This window comes from Eptesicus fuscus, chromosome 16 (genome assembly GCF_027574615.1).
Source record: "Eptesicus fuscus isolate TK198812 chromosome 16, DD_ASM_mEF_20220401, whole genome shotgun sequence".
In the NCBI taxonomy this organism is placed as follows: Eukaryota; Metazoa; Chordata; class Mammalia; order Chiroptera; family Vespertilionidae; genus Eptesicus; species Eptesicus fuscus.
In genome coordinates, this window is record NC_072488.1 from 12,959,952 (window position 1) to 12,981,240 (window position 21,289).

General features: G+C 48.3%; 1 protein-coding gene across 1 annotated transcript in view; it reads left to right on the plus strand.

Moving 5' to 3' along the window:
* The window catches only part of PLB1 (phospholipase B1), a 113,631-nt gene extending 109,089 nt beyond the window's left edge, over positions 1 to 4,542 (plus strand). Inside the window, exons 57-58 of the mRNA XM_028140189.2 lie at positions 1,772 to 1,846; positions 3,312 to 4,542. Of these exons, the coding sequence (XP_027995990.2) occupies positions 1,772 to 1,846; positions 3,312 to 3,515 (279 nt within the window). The 3' untranslated portion in view covers positions 3,516 to 4,542. The remainder of the gene's footprint in view (positions 1 to 1,771; positions 1,847 to 3,311) is intronic.
* The last annotated feature ends 16,747 nt before the right edge of the window (positions 4,543 to 21,289 follow it).

The following is a 21,289-nucleotide window of genomic DNA, read 5'->3' on the forward strand; positions in this document are numbered from 1 at the left end:
AGAATATAGGACCAACTGTCAAGCCCTAGGACATTCATTCCAACCTTTGATACCAGCAACAGAGGAAGATGAGAGAGGAGGGAGGGAGGAAGGAAACAAGCAGAGCGTGATCTCCAGGGAGCCAGAGAAGTGAGTGGCTTGAAAGGGAGGCATCAACTTTGACAAATGCTGCTGAAAAGTCAAACAAGACGGAGACACACACAAAAAAGTGACCATTGGACCTGGCAATACAGAGGCCATTGGTGACTGACAGCTTCAGCCAAGTGAGGAAACGGGAAACCCATTGGAATGGGTGTCAGAGAAAAGGGGAGACAGGAAGTACAGTCAGTGGTTACAAAGAACTCTCCCTAGGGATATGAGAAGTAATGGCAAAGGTCGCTGGAGGTAATGTGGGATCGAGGGGAGGGCAGTTAAATGATAGGAGACAGAATAGTTTGTGCTCTGATAGCAGGGAACCAGTAAAAAGGGAGAAACTCATGCAAACATCAAACCCAAATGATCACTACCTTCCTCTGCACCACTTGGTTCCTGGGTCCCTGGGACATCATTGGGAATCATCCAAACTGGCCTTCGGCATTCGTCTCTCACCAGGTGGTTCTGTTACAATAGTGCTAAGTAGAAATAATACTCTCTTACATGTGTAAGTCGCCTCCTGCTCACACGTGCTTTCATTTCATCTTGTCATTTGATGCTCACAACAACCCAATGTGGAGTTGTCAGGACAGGGTTTAATGCCCTGCCCCTAACCGTGGGACAGGTCAGGAGCCAGCCTAGCATCATACAGGCCGTTATCAGCAGAGCCAGGACCCCAGCGGATGACCCTGCTGTGCTCTGTCCAGTCACCATGTGGGCGCCAGAGCAGCCAGCCCTTCCTCCTCTCACTGTGTTGCTAAGGAACAGGTATAAAGGCTTTAAGTCAACAACAAAAAAAAACAAGACCATGAGCCAGGTGTGGTCATTAGCTGGCACAGAGTACTTCCACTTACCTCACAGGCAATACCTGGAGTCAGGAGCTGCTGAGGTCAGGAACAGGCAGGGACAGATTATCAGATGGTGGAGGCCAGAAGTTCAGGACAGTTCGAATAGGTGTTCATCCTTCTTGGGACTGGCTACATGTCAGGCGGCAGGCCATTGGCGGAAGGTGCTGGGCGGAAGAGGTCCAGCAGCTTGCAGCTCATCCTCAGAGGGTCCCGGGGCCAAAAGTATTCGGGAGAACCTCTCTGAACCACAGTTGCTCCCAGAAATGTTGTGAGTAAACCTTTTTATCTATGAAGAAAACATACAAAGATGCTCAAGTGAGAAAATCCAATTTCTTAAGGTTGACAAGCCGAGTATAGTCATGGTAACCAATGTGTTTTCCAAGTTTTCCTGAAGTTGACTAGCCCCACACACTTAAAGAAGTTGGTAAATACGATGATGACCATTTTGTGAATTGAAAATGCAGAATGTCTGCGATCATAGCCACCCACAAGGAAAACAAGAAATGGAGGTGCTGGGCCCTGACTTCCACTCAATGTGGCCTCTAGACCGGTCAGTCTCTCTTGGGCCTCAGTAAATCCAGGACACAGACTCAGGGGCCCACCCTGCTCTGGTGGGCTCTGTGAGTGAGAATCAGGTCCAGCTCTGATCCTGGGGCTGTTGGTATCTGCTGTGGGTCTTGCTTTGTAGCTGGTTTCAGTTTTGGAAAGAGAAGGAGTCTGGTGTGAGAGACCCCTCCCGACAGAGTGGTCTCCCAGCTTCGGAGGAATCAGGATTTCCTTTCTCTCATCAGCTGGAACCAGTGGGCCGTAAGACGACCTCCAACAACTTCACCTACAGCCGAACCAAACTCAAGTGCCCCTCTCCTGTGAGTAAAGGTCCCACCTGTCCAACATGGAACAGGTGTCTGAGGTGGCGGTGGGGGCAATAGAGCCACCGGGAGACACACAAATCCATCATGCACTTCATTCACTGCCACCATTCTCACATCTCACCTTTCCCCATTGCCCCACACACCTTTCAGCTCCTCAGAGGGGGGCAGCCATGGGTGAGGGGCAGGAGGAAGCAAGAGGTCCTGACTGAAGTGGGAAGAGGCACTCAGGGGAGGCAGGCAGGACTGGCAGAAGCTTGAGTCACCCTCTACCCTGCGGGGTCTGAGTCATGCTCTGTCTTAAACAAGGTGGAGGAGCTCTCCCAAGCCAGGCATGCCACTAGGGCTGGGGGTTGGGAGGCAAAGAGAAATAAGACACCGAGTCTGCCCTGGGAGCCTGCAATCCACCTCCTCCCTTCCCACCACTGCCTTTTCCAGGCCCTTACTGCCTTTACCTGGACCACTGGCAAAGTCCCGAACTTGCTCCCCAGCTCTCCTCTCTCCCCACTCCATCCATCCCATGATCACTGCCAGACACCAGCCTGCCAGTATGGTCAAGACTACTTGAAACCCTTCCCTCCATGAAACCGTCCATGGAAGAAAGGCACCTTAGACATTGTCTGTTCCGTCGCCTTAGACACTCTCTGCTCCTGAAAATGGAGCAGTTCCCAGACGAGCCCCACGATTGCCCTGTCTGTGCTTTCACTGCTGCCACCTGCTCCTCTGGAGGCGCATCCCCCATCTCAGCCTATGGAAAATCTTCACATCCTCCAGGCCCTGTCTGGGCTACTGTCCCTGCACACCTGCCTTGGCCTCTCTTCTGTTTACACTGCTCCTAAGACACCGAAAGGCTCCTTTGTGATGTGATCGCTTCTCAACATGTCTTATCTCCTACCTGGGCGATGAGAGATGTCATATCTTAGCCCTCACGCACTCGCACAGCTCCCCCAGCCATGGCTCCCGCAACAGGCACTCAGTGTTCGCTGAAAGGGAGGAAGGGACCCAGGGAGGCAGGCCCAAGCGCCTTCTCTCCCGGCCCCTCTCATTTTGGTTCTCCAATCGACTGCAGAACCAGCTGTCCTTCCACATGACCTTCTCTGCTCCCCCAGCACCCCTGGGTGGGAGGATGGGAATAGTTGTCCAGCAGTGGCCTAAAAGAAAGAGCTGGGGGTCTCCCCCAAGACTTTCATTGGCCACCTGTCAGTTCCCAATCTTTCACAATGGGGTCGACAGGAAGGAGATGCTGGTGAGACACACAGGAGGTTGTAGCTGGGTGTTGACCACGTTGGACACCCTCCTCCGGAAGATCTGGGCACAGTGGGATGAAGGAGCTTTGCAGACCATGAGCTGGGGACATGGGCAAGGCTGTGGTAGCATCTCCGGCACGGGACCCAAAGAGCCCAAGGTGGGCAGCTGGATGGTTTTCAGAGGCCCCAACCCCTGACCCTCTCCTCCTCCGCAGGAGAGCCCTTACCTCCACACCCTGAGGAATAGTCAGTTACTCCAAAACCAGGCAGAAGAAGGCCCCAACGAGCTCTCCTGGGCCGTGCCAGTGGCGGCAGGAGGTGGCCTTGCAGTTGGCGTCGGCGTGGTGATGGCATGGAGAGCCATGAGAAGCCACCAGAAGGAAAATCCTCCAATAAGCCTGAACACTGTGAGATTGTAGGCCCACCAGCTGCATGGATGCTCATCCGAGAAGCCCCAGCCACACACTCCTCCCCAGCCCTCTACCTCAGCCACCACAGAGCGCTCCCACACCTGGTGACGTAGGAAGCCAAAAGGACCGTCCTGACTTACCGAGGCCTGGGACCGATGCTCCTGGAATTGGCGAATTTAAATGAAGGCCAAAGCCACTCTGTTCTTGGGTTAACCTGCTTGAAGCTCTTGCCTTCCATCTGTCATGCGATGCAGGTGTGGGAGCTAGAGCCTTTCGTGTCATCTCAGCCAGTGCTGCCCAAGTGATGGCCGACCCGAGACAGACCGACCCCTATCAGGCTCCAGCCAGCACTGGAGGAGCAGATCCTCAGTCCCCAAACCCACTACTTAGAGTGTGGGCAGGACATTGGTCACCAGGTGCTGGCTAGAATTCGGGAGCTGGCTGGCCACCATCCATTACAGTCCAACATATACCTGCCACGCACCTGTTTTGTAACCAGGACAACACAGAGCATTGTGGTACCTCCAAGGCTGCGAGGTTCCTGGCCAAGAAGACAAACTCCTTCAAGAGACAAGAAACTCTGTGACAGTGCAATTCAGCGCTGCGGCAACGACGGGTAAACGCATCCGATTGCTCTCAAGACTAGGAAGAGTTCCTTGGCAAAAGTTTCCGGAAAGAGGACAATATTGAAATGCCATTTTAAAAAATTAAAGGATTGGGACATGAACACCTTACATATCCTCAACCTGGTTTACTCCAGGGACTAAATTTCGGAGTGATTTCCTCTTTCTACGTTACCAGGTTGCTGAGAGAGGGCTGGAGAGTCTGACAACCCAGGCCCTACCACGGCAAGGCCCTGACTGGATGTCTTTCCCAGATCATTCCTTTGATTTTGCACAAAAACCCAGGGCGGGGATGAGTTTTGAAACTAGGAGTGGTGGTTGCGCAGCATTGTGAATGCACTAAATGCTACTGACTTATTCCCTTTAAAACGGTTAATTGTAAGTCCTGTGAATTTCACCTCAATAAAAAGCAAACAAAATGAATCCATTATCATCTGCATTCTAAGTATATCTCCATATATCTCCGATCACATAGCGTGGGATGACAAAGAATGTGAGTTAGAACCCCAGTTATACCATTTGAATGTGTGGCCCACAGAGCAAACCCCATCAGCAGCCTGAGCCCCAGTCTCTCAGATTCCTCGTCTATAAAAGTGGACTCAGAGAACCCATTTTGCCTGCCTCACAGCACTGCTGGAAAACAAGAAATGCATGTAAAAATGCTCTAAAGTACTGTACACCTGGAAATGAGTTCTTTTCTCATCTGTGGAGAGTTGACATAGTGTTCAAACTGCAGGGGAAGTGGAGAGGTCCGGAGACAGGTGTGGGAACGGGGCAGTAATGGATGGATGAAGAATGCCTGCCTTCCTCTCGTGAAGGGTCATCATCTTTTGCAAAACGGTAGAATCCCCGGAGGACCTAGGTCCTGTCCCAGTGTTCTCCTAGCTTCAATTTCTGTTTGTTCAATGGGGATAGCATACCTGCTCCACTTCTTCCTAAGGACCGAAAAACGTAGTGCAAAGTCACACACATCCTTAAGAACTGCCTCATCATACCTTGTGCTCCTGGCTTACCACAGTGTAGCAACAAAGAGAACCATTAAATCCAAGAGTTCATCCCCCCCCCACACACACACACCCGGTTTGCCCTCAAGTCTCTATACCTCCAATAGTTCCCATTTCAAGAAATCACGGAATTCCTAACCTCAAGCCCCCTCACTTGGGTTGGGTTGGAATTTACACTAACTGAGTAATCCAGGAGCCCCCAGACTGAAAAATTAACAACAAACAGTGGTCCCAGGCTGGTGACCAAGGAGCACTTGACAGAAACAAAGAGAACTCTCTGGAGGGACACAAACCAGGCCCCAAATTCCCACCAAATATATGCTGAAAAAGCAAAATGTAAAAACATATGAGAGCACCTACTTGAACCCGGTGGTAGTATACACACATTGACCCCACGCCATGTCCCTTACTCGTAGGAAAACGTTCTGTCTCATTAGGATGACACCCACAGCCACACCACAAACAAAGCCAACAAATCCTGAGGAAGCTACAGTCCATGTTCCTCTCCATAGAGGCTTTTTTAATGCAAAAGAGATTCCTATGGATTAAATTTGGTCAGAAACCTTCATAAAGGACATAGAACTTTGTGCTCTTTAGGATGGAGAGATGATTTAGTTAGAGGCCAAAAAGAAAAGATTCATGGAGACTGAGAAAACTCCATTAAGTGGAAAGATGAATGAGCGTGGTGTGATTAGGAGACAACAAGAAAGCCAGAGAAAATGAGGATGGATAAGCCAGGGAGAGTTGGATTAGTGAGACACTATGGAAAGGGTGAGGAGTTAATAGTGATTATGTTGTTACAAAGGTTGTAATATCAGTTTGCATTTGATTTAGGACTATAAATGCAATTGGGATAAGGTTGGTACAGCCCGGCTGGCATGGCTCAGTAATTGAGTGTTGACCTATGAACCAGGAGGTCACAGTTCAATTCCCAGTCAGGGCACATGCCCAGGGTTGTGGGCTCGATCTCCAGTATGGGATGTGCAGAAGGCAGCCAATGGATGTTTCTCTCTCATCAATGTTTCTATCCCTTTCTCCCTCTCCCTTCCTCTCTGAAATCAATAAACACATATAAAAATATAGAAAGAGTGTATTTTTTTAAAAAAAGGTTGGTACAAAGAAAAATAATACCAATAAGAGTTGACAGAGGACTTATACTATGATAGGCATCATGGGGAACAATAATTAAAATTTCTACATTCCTATTGTCATCTCCCCCCCCCCTTTTTTTAATATATTTGATTGATTTTTCACAGAGAGGAAGGGAGAGGGATAGAGAGTTAGAAACATCGATCAGCTGCCTTCTGCACACTCCCTACTGGGGATGTGCCTGCAACCAAGGTACATGCCCTTGACCAGAATCGAACCTGGGACCCTTGAGTCCACAGGCCGACGCTCTATCCACTGAGCCAAACCGGTCAGGGCTGTCATCCCCTTTTTACAGAGAGGAAAACCAAGACTCAGAGGAGAGGTAACTGGCCCCAAGTTATACTTTCATTGCATAATGGGACATTCATCAAAATGAAAACTAGTGTCCAGGGAAGGGGAAAATCCCAAAGCATAAAACAGATGATTCCAGCAGTGAATTGGGCCAAATTGCAGATAAACAAAATAAAAGTCTAAAAAAAGAGGACATTGTCTTCACAAGGCTAGGATGGCACCATGAGTTCCTCTGTTTCAATTAAAGAACTCAGTCATCTCTAGTTAATAAGCTATTATTTTAAAAATTAATGGAGGGGACTATGATTTATTTTACTAGCATATATATGGAGTTTCAACAGCAGGCAAATCTTTTCATTAGAAAAAAAAATGAAGATACAATCCCTGTGAGAATCATTAGACAAAACAAATGGCAAGATTAGACCCACATTTTACATAACAGTCTTTCTTATAACAGGATTGAAGACAGACTATACATTTGCTTAGAAAGATTAAAGACGAGGAATTTAAAACATGAGACAAGAATAAGGCACCCCCCCCCAAAAAAAAAAAGCAGATTTATGAAAGAACTAAGAATCAAATAGAACTTCTAGAAATCAAATACATTGGTGTTAAAGAAAATTAAACTTTGGGAGATATAACAAAGTATTTAGTGAAGCAGTATTTCCTGGGTACTTACTGTATACCAGGCATTGTTTTTAGCGGTAAGTCTGTATTACTCATCGATTCCCACAAAGCCCAGGGAGGTACACCCTACCATTAGCTCAATCTTACAGACAGGGAAACCAAAGCAGATTCTGTGTCTTTTCAGACTTTTTGTAAGAACTGAGATAAAAAACAACAGTTTAAAGGATGGGCATTCAATACTTCCTTCCCACATCAGTGGTTATTCAAGGGGCTTTGTAAAACAATCATAATAATGAAACTGTATTTGGCACCTTCCAGTTTACAAAGCATTTCAGCATATTCTCATTTGATCCTCACCACAAACTTGGAAACAAAGGGCAGTATTGTTAAGAAAAAAAAAGCACCCAAAACTTGGAAAGAAGACAGGAAAGTGACCACCTGCCCTGTCAGTGTCCTCGTTCCACAAGCTCATCTAAGAGCTTTTTAGTTATCTAGAATACACTGTTAGACTTGGCTGTTTACTATTTGATTAGAGCTCAGGCATGTTGACTAGTGGATTTCTGACTAGTGGGAAAGATAACCTCAAGGTTAGTTGTATCAGTTACCAGTTCTGTGTCTATAAGCAACATTATTTCTGCATTCCTTTAACCAACTAACTGCAAATCTTCACTCCTCAGATTCTTCTTTGAACCAAACTTCACCATCTTAATCATTCCCTCATTAATTACTGAGTTAAAACGTCTTTGATATATGTCCATTCTGTATTATATGAGAGTCACGCTTTTAACTTTTTAAAAATTAAGAAAATGATTTTTGAATTATTTTTAAAATAACGAGAGAACATATCTTTTAAAATTTTAAGAAAATATGCAAAACCACAGGATATATATATTTTTTAATTAGTAAAACTGAAGTAAGAACTAACTACCCAGTAATTCTATCCCCAGCTAATAATTCTCAAAGAAACATTTGCAAATATGTCTCTCTAGGGAGATGGGTGCAAGCATATTCATGGCTGTGTTGTTCATAAAATCACGAAAATTGGAAATGATGAACTCAATGTCCATCATGAGTGGATTGGGAAATACCTTAGGGTATATTAACACACTGGAGCATGTAGGCATCGGTGAAAAATGAATCACTACACTTTATCAACTTGGGTGAATCTTACATCTAATGTTAAAAGAAGAAAGTTTGACAAAGAATTCATGAAATCTGATTCCATTTTAAAAAGGAGCTAGATAGTGAAGGTAGTAAAGGACATCAATGTGACAATTACCATAAAAATCAGTAAAGTTGTGACCTTTGAGAGAAGGAGGGCACTGCGTTTGAGAGGGGATGTGCGGAGGGCTTCTAAGATTCTAGCATTGCTATTTCTAACATGGATGTTGGATTCACAAGATCTTGCTTGGTAACTTCCTTTAAGTTGATGCATGTATATTTCAGGCTTTTCCTATACATATATTTCATCATATTTTTAAAGTTCAAAGAATGAAGGAAGATGGTTTATACAAGAGCCAAGCTAAACTAGGTTGTTTATTTATTGAGTGGCCAGTTGCAGGGGGCTCTTCGCGGCTCTGAAGCCAGAGGACATCCCCAGGAAAACCCCTACCTTCCTGGCCCTGGCAGAAAAGCTATTCTCAAGGGCCACATACAGATCTTTGTAAGTGTTCATTACAAAGCCACCAAAGTGAGGTAAATGTGAGTCAAAGTTGACCTGGGCAAAGAGACAGAGACCCACTCTTCAGGGCAGGCCCCGGATCCAGCTGGCCCCGGACCCAGCCTCCTGGGAGCTGGCCGGGTGAGGCCCAGCTCCTCGGCAACAAGGAACTTGCGAGCAGCAGCGAGAGCTCCCTGGGCTTCGGCTGAAGAAGGCCGGGAAGGGTGCCCCCCCTGGATCTCTGTGTGATGGTCAGAAGACTTGTCAGGTGAGCGTGCGCCCACTGTCCTGGCAGCTGGCACTGTGTGTCCTCCCAGAGAGGCCCAGAGTCCATCCCTCTGGGCCCTGGCGCAGCTTCCAGCCACAAGCATCTGCCATCAGCTTTCACCCGGTGCTGGGGGAGCAGAAGAGGGAGTGGGGGAGGGGAAAGGAGAGGAAACAGAGGCTGCCCTAAATATAGTCCATGTGGACGTGTTCGGGTATTTGAATTTCGTTCTTTATGATCAATTAAAGTCTCAAGCACCAGCAGGTGCCGTGATTGGAGAATCCACACTGACCAGGGAGCTGGGGATCAGAAAGGAGCAAAAAAGAGATCCTCATCTTGAATTATTAGGAATGACCCTATTCCTTCAACTGGAATAAAACAGGGATGATGTCTACCTTAAAAGGCTGTTAGCACATTAAATGGGAACATGTTTGAACGGAGTCTGGCGGAGGAGGTGCTTGATGAACGGGAGGTATAAAGATTGGAGCCTCCTGTGTGCAGCCCGGGCTGGGAGTCCTGCTCCCCGGCCCTGCAGTGCAGTTCTCCGCTGGTTCTCCATCCATTCCCAACCTGAGCCTGGAATGAGATTATTGGCCTTTTAGCAAAGGCTCAGCCTCACACGAGTACCTTACGAGGAGGCCCCTCGCTTGGTCCCAGCCTCAGAGGTGACCAGAGCGGTGACAGGACGTGCCTCTGACTGCTCCCTTCTGAGCATTATTCAATTCAATTCTGAATTGTCTGTCTTCACTGATGTCCCAAAGGCTATGAAAAAGGCTGATGGAACAGCCGCCTCTCAAGTGCTCTTTTCTTGGGTGGGCCCTGAACACAGGGAACATTTCAAGGCCCAGGACACGAGGGAGGGCAGGCTTTCACCACCTGCCCTGCCCAAATCAGCTGGGAGGCGGCTGCTTTCTGTCCACTCTACCAGGCGGCTGTAATAGAGCAAAGTCTGTATTTAAGTGTATTTCTAAACCTGATTTCAAAGGTGGAAATGGGCCTGGGTCCACAATTGTAGTTGGAATAAATTCCCCAAGCCCGCCCTCTCCAGGACTACCCCATCCTGGCCTGGACGCAGGACCCGCTCTTCCATTTGCGGGGTCCGGTACAAAATTAAAATACAGGACCCTTTGCTGGAAAATTATTAAGAATTTTAAGACAGTGACACCGAGCAGTAACCAAGTGTAGGGCCCCTGTGAGCCCCTCACAGGACACACCGACGGAGCTGGCCGCCTGCACCACTCAGTACTCTGCACGCTGCAAAGCTAAGCGACCAAACCCATGTCCCTTGCTGCGGGGAGAGGAAAGGAGTGGATGGAGGCGGTCAACCCCCTAGAGAGGAAGGTGCCCTGGGCCCTCGGAGGCCGTGCCCGAAGGGAGGGCTGCAGGGCAGCTTTGTGTTTTGCCACTTATTGGAAAACTAGCTCAGAGCATATCTCCTCTGACCAGTAGATAATGTCATTATGTGTGGAGGTTCGATTTCAACCTTTCTTTTCCGCTTCTATTTTTGTACCGCATTTTTCCCAGCCGGAGACGTGATCGGGATCTCGCTGGGTCTAAAGTCCCCTGGGAGACAAGGAAACAGGAGCAGTTTCCAGAGCTGTCCCCAGGGCAGCCCACCTTCTAGAACAGTGGTTCTCAACCTTTTTAACGCCGCGACCCTTTAATACAGTTCCTCATGTTGTGGTGACCCCCAACCATAAAATTATTTTCGTTGCTGCTTCATAACTGTAAATTTGCTACTGTTATGAATCGTAATGTAAATATCTGTGTTTTCCGATGGTCTTAGGCGACCCTGCTAGAGGTTCATGACCCAAAGGTTGAGAACCGCTGCTGTAGAGCCTAAGACCATCGGAAAACACAGGTATTTACATTACGATTCATTAACAGTAGCAAAATTACAGTTATGAAGCAGCAACGAAAATAATTTTATGGTTGGGGGTCACCACAACATGAGGAACTGTATTAAAGGGTCGTGGCGTTAAAAAGGTTGAGAACCACTGTTCTAGAAGGAGGCACAGGTGCCTGGGAAACAGCACAGGCGATGGTTTATGTCTCATCCCACAGGGCTGCTGTGAGAATGCAGGAGCGCCTGGGTATACAGCACAGAGCACCGCCTGGCAGAGTGGACACTCGATACACTTAGCGACTATTGATGTTATCCAGACAAGCAATCAAATAAAATAAGAAAACCAAGGAGCCTTTTGTTACTCAGCCAAATGCTTATTTATTTATTCAGTCTCTCCCCCTCCCCCCGCCCCGAGTTTATATTTAGGTTGTTTCTATAACAGAACACTTTGACCAATAGGTGTCTTCATTCAGTCAGTCCATCAGTCAGCCAATCAGCCGACGGAGCTGAGCCTCATTACCATGTGTTCTGTGTAAGCTACCAGGAAACATCGCTGAGGACACAGGTCACCCCCAAAGGTTTTACAGTCTGCCGTGGGGCTCGCCATGCTGTTTTGATTATGCACCTATATCAGCAAAAAGCTTTAGCATGATATAGACATATTTACTTATAAATTATATGTATGTACAACTGTACCGATATATAAACCACAAGACATTACAAAAATAGAAGCTGTTAAAGAACAAAATAAGGCTGAAATGAAGTTTTGCTCTTGTTAAAATAGTAATGATATCTGAGGGGGAAGAGAGCATTTTGATTGAAGGTGTTTCACTACCGTTTAAAATCTTGATTTAAAGCCCTGTAACATAAGGATTCGTCGGTCTGGTTTCATGTTAATTTTGCTTGCACGCTTGCTTTCAAAAGTTGTCACAGTTAAAAAGAAAAGATTCCTTGCAAACATGGGTAGCTCCAAACAGAAGATACCTTGTCGGTTGTGTTAACTAAATCATGACTGTCGTTCATTTACACAAAGATTTTTGTTGAACTGTCACTAATGAAAGGCCCTTCTCCCTGGTTTCAACCTTTATTTCTTAGCAAACGCCTTGGAAGATGTCCCATTTTGCACAAAGGGGTTCAAACCCCACTGACACTCTTCCTTTTGAGATTTTAAAAACAGGTTTTAAAATTTACTTCTTAGTGTTTTCTTTTTACTTACAGATATGAGAGTTTTTACAGAATCACAGAACACTGGCAACATTCCCACACATCTGCTTTCAAAATCAATTCCCTCCCTAACCTTTGTTTTTAAAAAGCACCATTGCACATTGCTCTATACAACTTAGTTTCAAAAAGCAATTACTTCTTTTCCACGAAGTGAGGTTTTGGTTGGTTTTTTTCTAATATTTACTAGGTGACATAATACTGACAACCAGTTGTCATACTAGAAAGGGTCAGCAAGTTCAGAAACTATTGATAAAAAAATGCGTAATTCATCCTCAAGCTTAATGGTTGTTACAAGCACGTTGCTTGTATCTCATTACAAAAATGTTGTAAGGATTCTATTATACTCAGAAATCTTGTTTTTGTAACAATTACTGCATTGATGATATGTTGTATTTTGTGCACTCCTGGCTTTGAAGCAATAGCTCACCAACAAATGAAAGACTTTCATTGACAGTGCTAGATTTGTATTCTTACCAAGGAATCTTTTATTCGACTCCTCAATTGGTGAGTACACTTCCACAGTTTTGACAAAGAATTGGTTTATTAAAGAAAACATTTTCTGTTGAAACTATATCTTCACTGGTACATTTTTCTTTTAATGGTACACATTCACACAGCCACTGTATGTATATTTCATACCTGAAACAGTCCAACCGATACCATAGGCTAAAACATGCTGGGGTTTTTATCTATATTCCTAGAGGCCCGGTGCACGAAATTTGTGCATGGAAGTGGGGGGTGGGGGTGGGGGCGGGTTGTGTGTCCCTCAGTCCAGCCTGCATCCTCTCCAATCTGGGACCCCTCGAGGGATGTCTGTCTGCCTGTTTAAGCCCGATCCCAGTGGGATAGGGCCTAAATGGGCAGTCGGACATCCCTCTCACAATCCAGAACTGCTGGCTCCCAACCGCTTGCCTGCCTGCCTGCCTGCCTGCCTGCCTGATTGCCCCTAACCGCTTCTGCCTGCCAGCCTGATCACCCCCTAGCCACTCCCCTGCCAGCCTGATCAACACCTAATTGCTCCCCTGCCAGCCCGATTGCCCCTAACTGTCCTCCCCTGTAGGCCTGATCTCCCCCAACTGCCCTTCCCTGCTGGCCCAGACACCCCTAAATGCCCTCCCTTGCCAGCCTGGTCACCCACCCCTAACTACCCTCTGCTGCAGGCCTGGTTGCCCCCAACTGCCCTCCCCTGTAGGCCTGGTCCCCCCAAGCTGCCCTCCCCTGCAGGCCTGGTCACCCCTAACTGCCCTCCCCTGCAGGCCTGGTCCCTCCCAACTGCCCTCCCCTGCTGACCATCTTGTGTCCACATGGGGGTGGCCATCTTGTATGTTGGAGTGATGGTCAATTTTCATATTACCTCTTTATTATATAGGATTATATATGATAACCAGATACCCAACACTTCATAATTTGTTCTAACACATAGCAATGTTTTCTCTGCATCTTCCAACAGTGTGTACAAACAAGTAAGTACCTATTCTTTTTTATAGTGTATGATTTCCCTGGTTTTATTTTAGTCATTATGGTATGTAATTCTTTGCCTCTGCTACTAAGACAACTTTAAAAAGATAGAAAAAGCCGTTAAACACTTATCATTAAGTTTAGAGAATTTTGTGAGGTGTTGATTTCAGAACCCTATGATTTCAAACATTGCTTTTAAAACACATGGTGGTTTGTGGACACATAACAAATGTCTTGCTAAACCATATAATCTCATATCATTACCTTATATCTGGATGCAGCATACGCCCTTAGGGAGGGGCTTATTATTACTAGGGAGAGGGCTATGTAAATCCATATTCAATATAGACTTCTTGATAATGTCAATGTTTTGTCTTCTTGTCAGGCCTGACTAGATCATCATTGTTTTTATTTCATGATGTGGCCATGTAGAGCCCAACTGTCAGAAAACTGTCAGCTCCACCATTTTTCTTGTTGCTCTGTCTGACAGCTTGTCAGGCTGATTTCAGTTCCGGTTCTATTATTTGCTAACTCTATGACCTTGGAGGACAGTCGTCACAGCATGCTGAAAGTAAGTGATTGAGCAAAGGGCCACTTCCAACCCCTCTGTGTTGGGTCCATCCTGCCACTCTTGGGGTTTTTTTACAATTGATTATTAGAGAGAAAGGAAGGGAGAGGGAAAGAGAGAAACATTGATGTGAAAGCCGTACATGGATCGGCTGCCCCCTACCAGGATCAAGCCTGCAATCTGGGCATGTGCCCCAACTGACTGGGAATCAAACCAGCAACCTTTTGGTGTACAAGACGATGCCCAACCAACTGAGCCACACTGGCCAGGGCCCAGCACACTCTTGAAGAGGAAAAAGACCAGGGCCCGGGTGTGGGAAGCAGAAGGTGGCCCAGGTATGGCTCTTGGCCCGGCTGAGGGACAGTTGGACTGAGTTTCCCAAACTGTGCTCTAGGAGATGTTAATGTGTGTGCTAAGGCAAAAAAAAAAAAAAGAAGAGTGCAGTGGGGAGGGGGCTCAAAAAAAGTTTGGAAAACTTTGCTTTCAATAGCTCTCACCTGGAAATTAGCATGGCATGTTTGCATCTGAAAGGTGCTGACAACCTCTGACATAAAGGAACCTGTTTCACTTCATTTGATTGGCTATTTCCCATCTTTGTTGAACCCACGGCATCCTTCCTGCCACACTCAGAAGCGAGGCACGGAACAGTGCTGTGGAGAAAGTCTGCTTGGAAACACAGCTACACGAAGCGTGTCAGCTCTTCCCCTGCAGGCTCTCCCCCTGCTTGCCGTCCCCCGTGGACTCAGACCAACCTAAACACTTCCACCTAGTTCAGTCTTGGACAGGACGTCTAAAAACACCCTCTGCTTTATGCGACCTGACTTAGTGACAGGCTCCATGCTTGGCATTCTTGGTATCTTGCCTAGACACTTTTTTTCTGCCCAGACTGTTTGTTGCCAGACTTGAATCCTTAACAATTCTTCTCCAGAATTCAGGGTCTGGGTTTCTTAAAATCAGGCTCTGGACCTGACCGGTTGCCTCCTGCCCCCCTGGCTCTTCCATGCCTGCCACGGACGGGGAGCACACACCTGCCCGTTGCTCCCCACATGGGCTGTGTCTGGGCATGACCTTGGGTCTGCTGGTTTCTGGTACCTGTGCCCTTCCCTCTTAAAGCATTCCTGCCCCTCCCCTGGGTGTTCCATGTCCTGTCCTCACTGGGATGCCAACTCGGCTCTCAGAGCACTTTGTTGGTTAATCCTCAGATGTTTTTCCAAAGAGTTTCAATTTGGGGAAATAAAATAAGAAATGACAGTCACTGGCAATAAGTCTGTCGGGGCTTGGACAGAGTGCACCTGAATCCTTATGGGATGGTGACCTGTGTGTCCAAGGCAGGGGACCATCGCAGCATGTGCATGTGACCAAAAGAACAACAGAACTGGGGACAGCCAGTTTGCTTTCTGGACCTCGATCTGTGACCGTGAGCAAGTCCCCTGACCTCTGTGAGCCTCCGTTTTCCAGTCTACAAAATAAGAATAATCACACCTGTCCTGCGACGTTAAAAGGAGGCATTAGGAGGATTCAGATGAAATAAAATCTATGGGCTCTTTGAAAGTGTGCATTGCAGTAACAATGTAAGGCATTATTATCTGTATTTTATGGCTTAGCGTCTTTCTGCCCACATCATAGGCTCAGGATGGGGGCAGGGTGAGGGAGGTTGTTGTTGATTTTAAAAGCAAATAAATATCTTTCAAAGGTTGACTCTATAGACTTAAGTTATGAAGTGACGGTGAATCACTGGCCACTTCCCCCACCCACCCCACTGAATTGAGAGTGAAGTGACCCATTCAACCTGCTGCGTGGGCACAGAGCACGACCATAACCCAATGGGCTTGGCCCCTGGGCCCAGGGAGATCCAAGTTCCCGTCCTGTCTGGGTAAGCACTGTGCCTAGGGTCGGATGACTCTGCACCTCTCCACAGACCAGGTCCTCCCTGCCAGGGTGAGACCCACAGGCCTAGTGCTGGGACTGGAGGATCAAAGGAAACACTGAGCATTGGGGACAATACTTGCTCTGGAATCAGGTGACATTTAGTCCCGGCCATGCCACTTACTAACACTGAGACCTCAGACACGGGACTTAATTTCTCCGTCCCCTCTACTTCTAAACGGAGACAATGGTGCTTAAGCACCAGGTTGATGTGACAACACTGCATGGGTGTGAGCTAGAGGCAGAGGAGGTAGAGACGATGGAGCAGCAGAGGTGAGAGAGGTGGCAGTAATTTGGGTGGAAATGGGGGTGATGGTAGGAGGTGATGGCAGGAGGTGATGGTAGTTGAATAGGGCTGGATTGGATTCCATAGAATAGTATTTGGATCTGTCCAAAAACAATACACAAGCTAAAAAGAGAACCTTGAACCTCAAAGGGCTTAGACCACAGCAAAGACCCCTAACAGAATGGTCCTTGGCCTCACCTGCCCTTAGGATCCTAGTGACCACCTTCCTGGCATCTCAGAAGGCTTTGGTCACAGGGGTGCTCAGTGAGGCCCAGGGCACAAGCCTCTCCGTGTGGGGATGTCCCGGGGTGCCAGCGGAGGGAGGAGCAGAAATGCTTGCTTTCTCTTTCTGTCTGGTCCTGGGTCACTGGGCAGCAGAGCTCAGCAGGTTGCAGACAAGGCTGGGAGTGAAATTCGTTTCAGTTCCATCCTGCAAGCTTCCACTTTCTGGTGAAGTGGCCGTCAGGCTTTCTAAGAACCATTCAGTGAGGACGCATTACTTCTGACCTTGGAGGGATGCAGGGTCAAGTAGATGACGGCGGACCAGCTCTTGGGCAAGATGAAGATTCTGCTGCTCAGAGTGGCCCAAGGCTCAGTGTCATCTGGGAGCTTTTAGAAGTGCAGTGTCTCAGGCTTCACCTCAGACCTATGAGTCAGAATCAGCATTTTTCATCCTCGAAAGATTCTCGGGAGATTACTATGGAGAGAGAGAGAGAGAGAGAGAGAGAGAGAGAGAGAGAGAGAGAGAGAGTTGCACATGCAGGGCTCCATTCCTTCTGCAGGCTCTAAAGGGAGAATCTACTTCCTGACCTTCTCCAACTGGTGGAAGTCACCTGTATTCCTGTATTCCTTGACTCTAGGCCTCTTGCTCCCTCTTCAAAGACAACAGCATAACTTTCAAAATAAATTTAAGAGGCATTAGTGTAGTGAGCCATGTCTGGGCTAACAGTCTCCTGGTGGTGTTTTTCACAGTATTAAAGTAAGTATTCATTCCTCTTCATTCAACAGACATTTACTATGCACCTGGACCCTGGAGATCAGGCCGTAAACAATACCGGTCCTGTCTAGGTCCAAAAAGAGCTTACAGGGATGTCTTGCCAAGGAATGGGAAAGGCCATGTTCATGGCCAGCCTTCCTGGGCAGATGCCTCCCTGCCTGCATGTGGGGAGTTGTCCATAGCGTTGGACATTCCCTGTGACACCTTGCCCTGCAGACACCTCACCTTGCTGTTGACAGCAGAGTTCAGGGAGCTGTTTGGCTGCAGGGGCTTGGAATCAGTACCTGGTGTACAGAGGGACATACTGTGCGTACACAGAACTGAATTGCTCAACTGTGGCGAATTGACACTCCTTTCTCCTGCCCATCTTCCTCCTCCCTCCTCATCTTTTCCTCCTTCAGAATTGTCCCTACCTATTCTTTCCTACCATTTTCTTTTCCCTATGTCTTCCCAAAATTTCCATGTACACTTCACCAGTCTGTGTAGCAAAAACAACTGATAATCCAACCGCTTTCCAAAGTTACCCTTAAGCCAAGATAACATACACACATCACAGAGCCCTGACCCACAGCACTTCGGAGCATCTACAGCTTTGTAACGTGACTCTCCCTTTTGAAGACTCTTGAGCTCAAAGGCATAGTTGGGGCAAGCCAATCCCCCGCCCACAGGCTCCAGGACGCTGGGAGCCGCCAGCCTCCAGGAAGATTAAATGCAGCTGCAAAGCTCTGACGTGCCAGGTGGCCCCGAAGCTGAAGGACATTTTGAAGTTCCGAGGGACCTCCCCTCTTATGCTAATAGCACCAAACGTGGCTCAAACTCCAGTGGGGAGACGGGGGAACACAGAGCCAGCAGGGTTGCTTGCAGTGATAGAACCCAAATTCACTTTCCGGCTACGAGGCAGGAATTCTAGAAATTCACTCCTCCAGAGGGGAATAGAGCACAGGGCTGTTCCAACCTGGCAGCACAGAGCGGACAGCCTGTCCAAGCACCTGAGCCCACGCCCCACCCTGTTCTCCCCAACACGCAACCAGCCAGACTCCTTGTCCACAAGCAGTGCTGTGGCGAGGCCCGGGCCCCAACCTTCCCTGTCACTGCGATGGATATTGTGTAACTCCATGCCCGGAGGACTGAACTTGATCTCTAGGATAGAATATCCAGCATAGATTCTCTCTCACTACACGGAAAGAAAATTGCCTCTGGTTTTCCAAGTGAAAGAAATATAGACATAGTCCCTTCTCCCCAAGGCCCTGTTCACAACAGTGTTGACGTAGAGAGGCTCATGTGTGTTTACCCAAAGCGCTTGGGTTTTCAAGTCATCTATACAGTGTGTGGGCTGGGAGGGGGCAGCGGGGAGACAGAGGAAACCAGAGCCCTCTCCATGGTGAGGTAGTGCTTGGCCTCCTCCATCCTAGTGGCGGCAATAACATTTGTGAAGGTGGCCTGACGAGTCCCACTCCAGAGGCGAGGAAACCGAAGCTCAGCACGATGAAGAGAAATAGCCAGATTCACAGAGCAAAGCCAGAATTCAGAGCCCCATTGCATGATTCCAATGTGCTTTCCTCAACAGCCCGCTGTGTTCGGGAAGCCAGCAAAGATCCAGAAACTTCCACCAGGAACGGCAGGAGCAGGGCCATACATGTGGAGGGTAGGCTTGTAATTAAAGCTCAGAAAATCCATGACATCCTTGGAAACTATCTAACTGATAACTCCCGTGGCTTCCTGGCAGTGGAATCGGGCTGGAGCATTGACAGCCCTGCCTCCTGCAGGCCCTGCGGCCTGTCGTCATCCGAAGCAAGTCCCGGCAGGTGTGCAGCCTCTCGCCCTTTCGGCCACACATGTTGCAACAGACACCCGTGTATCCACCCGCCTTCCTGCAGGCGTTCGTCACCACCCTCGTTCATAGAGCGCCTGTTTCCAGCCTGGAGCCCCTGGCTGTCGGCTGGTCCTTGATAGGAGGCCCTGCCCTGGCCCCACCCAGCTCCAAACCTGATGGAGTTTCAGGTGGCTACCCACCTCTGCCAGACACTCCCCTTTCTCTGCCCCACACTTGGACCCCAGCAAACCCTCGTCATTTGTCAAACCCAGTCACTGATGTGGACGCAGGAAATTTTGGCCACCTCCCTCAGAATCCAACTCCACAGATGGGTCTCCCCTCCTCCCCTGAGTACCTCTCTCCTCCCCACCTCCACTGCTCAGCTCCCGGCATGTGGTCCAGCTCAGCCCACCTGAGCCAGGACCGTCCGCAGGTGCAGACCCGACGATGGTGCTGTGGCTGCGAGGACTGCTACATTATTAGACCAGGGGCAGCGTGGAGGATTTCACCACAGCACGGGACAATTAAAAGTTTCTCGCCAATAACTTTTCATAAAGTGATGTACGGGTGTTTAACATGACGCATCTAACTCAGCATGCCAGTCCCTGACCACATGTAATATTGATATCCCATCCATCTCCCCATCCCTGGAAAGACAAAGCGCGGCGAGGGAGAGACGGGAAACAAAACCTGAAACACCCATCAGGTTGACAGTGCCTGCGGGAGGGGATGTCCCCACATCACCACGGCGCGGAGCTGGTGGGAGATGGGTAACGAGAAGTAGCGTGAAATATGGAGAACTCCAACTGCTCATTGGTAGTGTTTGCTCACGCAAGGCAGCCATGAAGGTCAACACCATGAAGGGCAGGCATCCAGAACTCACAGGCAGGTGCCAGCTGACAATCTTTGGCCCGGAAACAAGAGCACAAGAGAAAGCTGGTTGGGAAAGCTGGCCTCCCATTAGCCACTGGCACACCTCACCGGGCCTGCCTGTCCCAGCTGGCTGCTCCAGCCTCCTCCTCCTCCTCGGTTTCCCTACCTGTTGTCCCTCGTGGCCATGATTCCTCCTCCTGGATGGGCCTCCTTCTCCCAGGAAACAACATGTACTGGAAAAATGCCTTAGTGCCTCCTCAAAGCCAACACCCCAGACAGGCCAGGACACGCCCCACCGGGCTCCCCACGACTCTCATTGTGGGCCCAGAGAGACCGCACACTCTTGCTTACTACCCTTTTCAACTCTCACCTGGGCGTGCCTGCCAGACAAGTGTTTTCCAGAGCTGTTAGAGAATCCACCTAATCCGGTGGGCCTGGAGGGAGTCTAATAATTTGCATTTCTAACAACACCCAGGTGATGTGATGCTGCGGTCCCAGGACCTCTGGAGAACCACGTTGCCAGTGATTGCCTGAGGGAGCTTTGAATCAGTGTAAGGCCCAACCAGCGCTTCCCCATCTCAGGACAGCACTACAAAGCGTGCTGTCCTGAGTCCGAGATGGAACTAGACAGGAAAACACACAAGCAGCCCTATTCTCTCATCCAGAGGCTGGGCTCCAACAGTGTCCTTGAGCTCCTGTTTGGGGACAGTAGACAATTAAAGGAGACTTTTCTGGTACTTTAATAACACACCATGTGGGATGGGCCCCAAGACAAACTTCTTACTGAAATCTAGGCAGCTGCAGATTCTAGGTCCTTGGCCTCCCGTGTACTTGCCAGGCTGGCAATTGACAGGGGCCAGAGGGTCAGCCTGATGGGGCAGCACCGCAAGGAAAGTTCCTCTTTGGGCCTCTACATGTGGCTCACGAGCCACAGTTTGCCGACCACGGGTCTAGGAATACTTCTAGGAAACCTCTGGAAATGGCACTTGGCACGTGCCCTTTCCCCTGACTCCATCTTCATCTCTCTTTTTTATTTTTATTTTTTTACTGTTTTGAATTTTTTTTATTGTTTAAAGTATTACATATGTCTCCTTTTTCCCCAATTAATATTCCCTCCCCCCTCCCCCGCCACCATCTTCATCTTAAATCATAAGAATAGAGATGGTCTTAGGA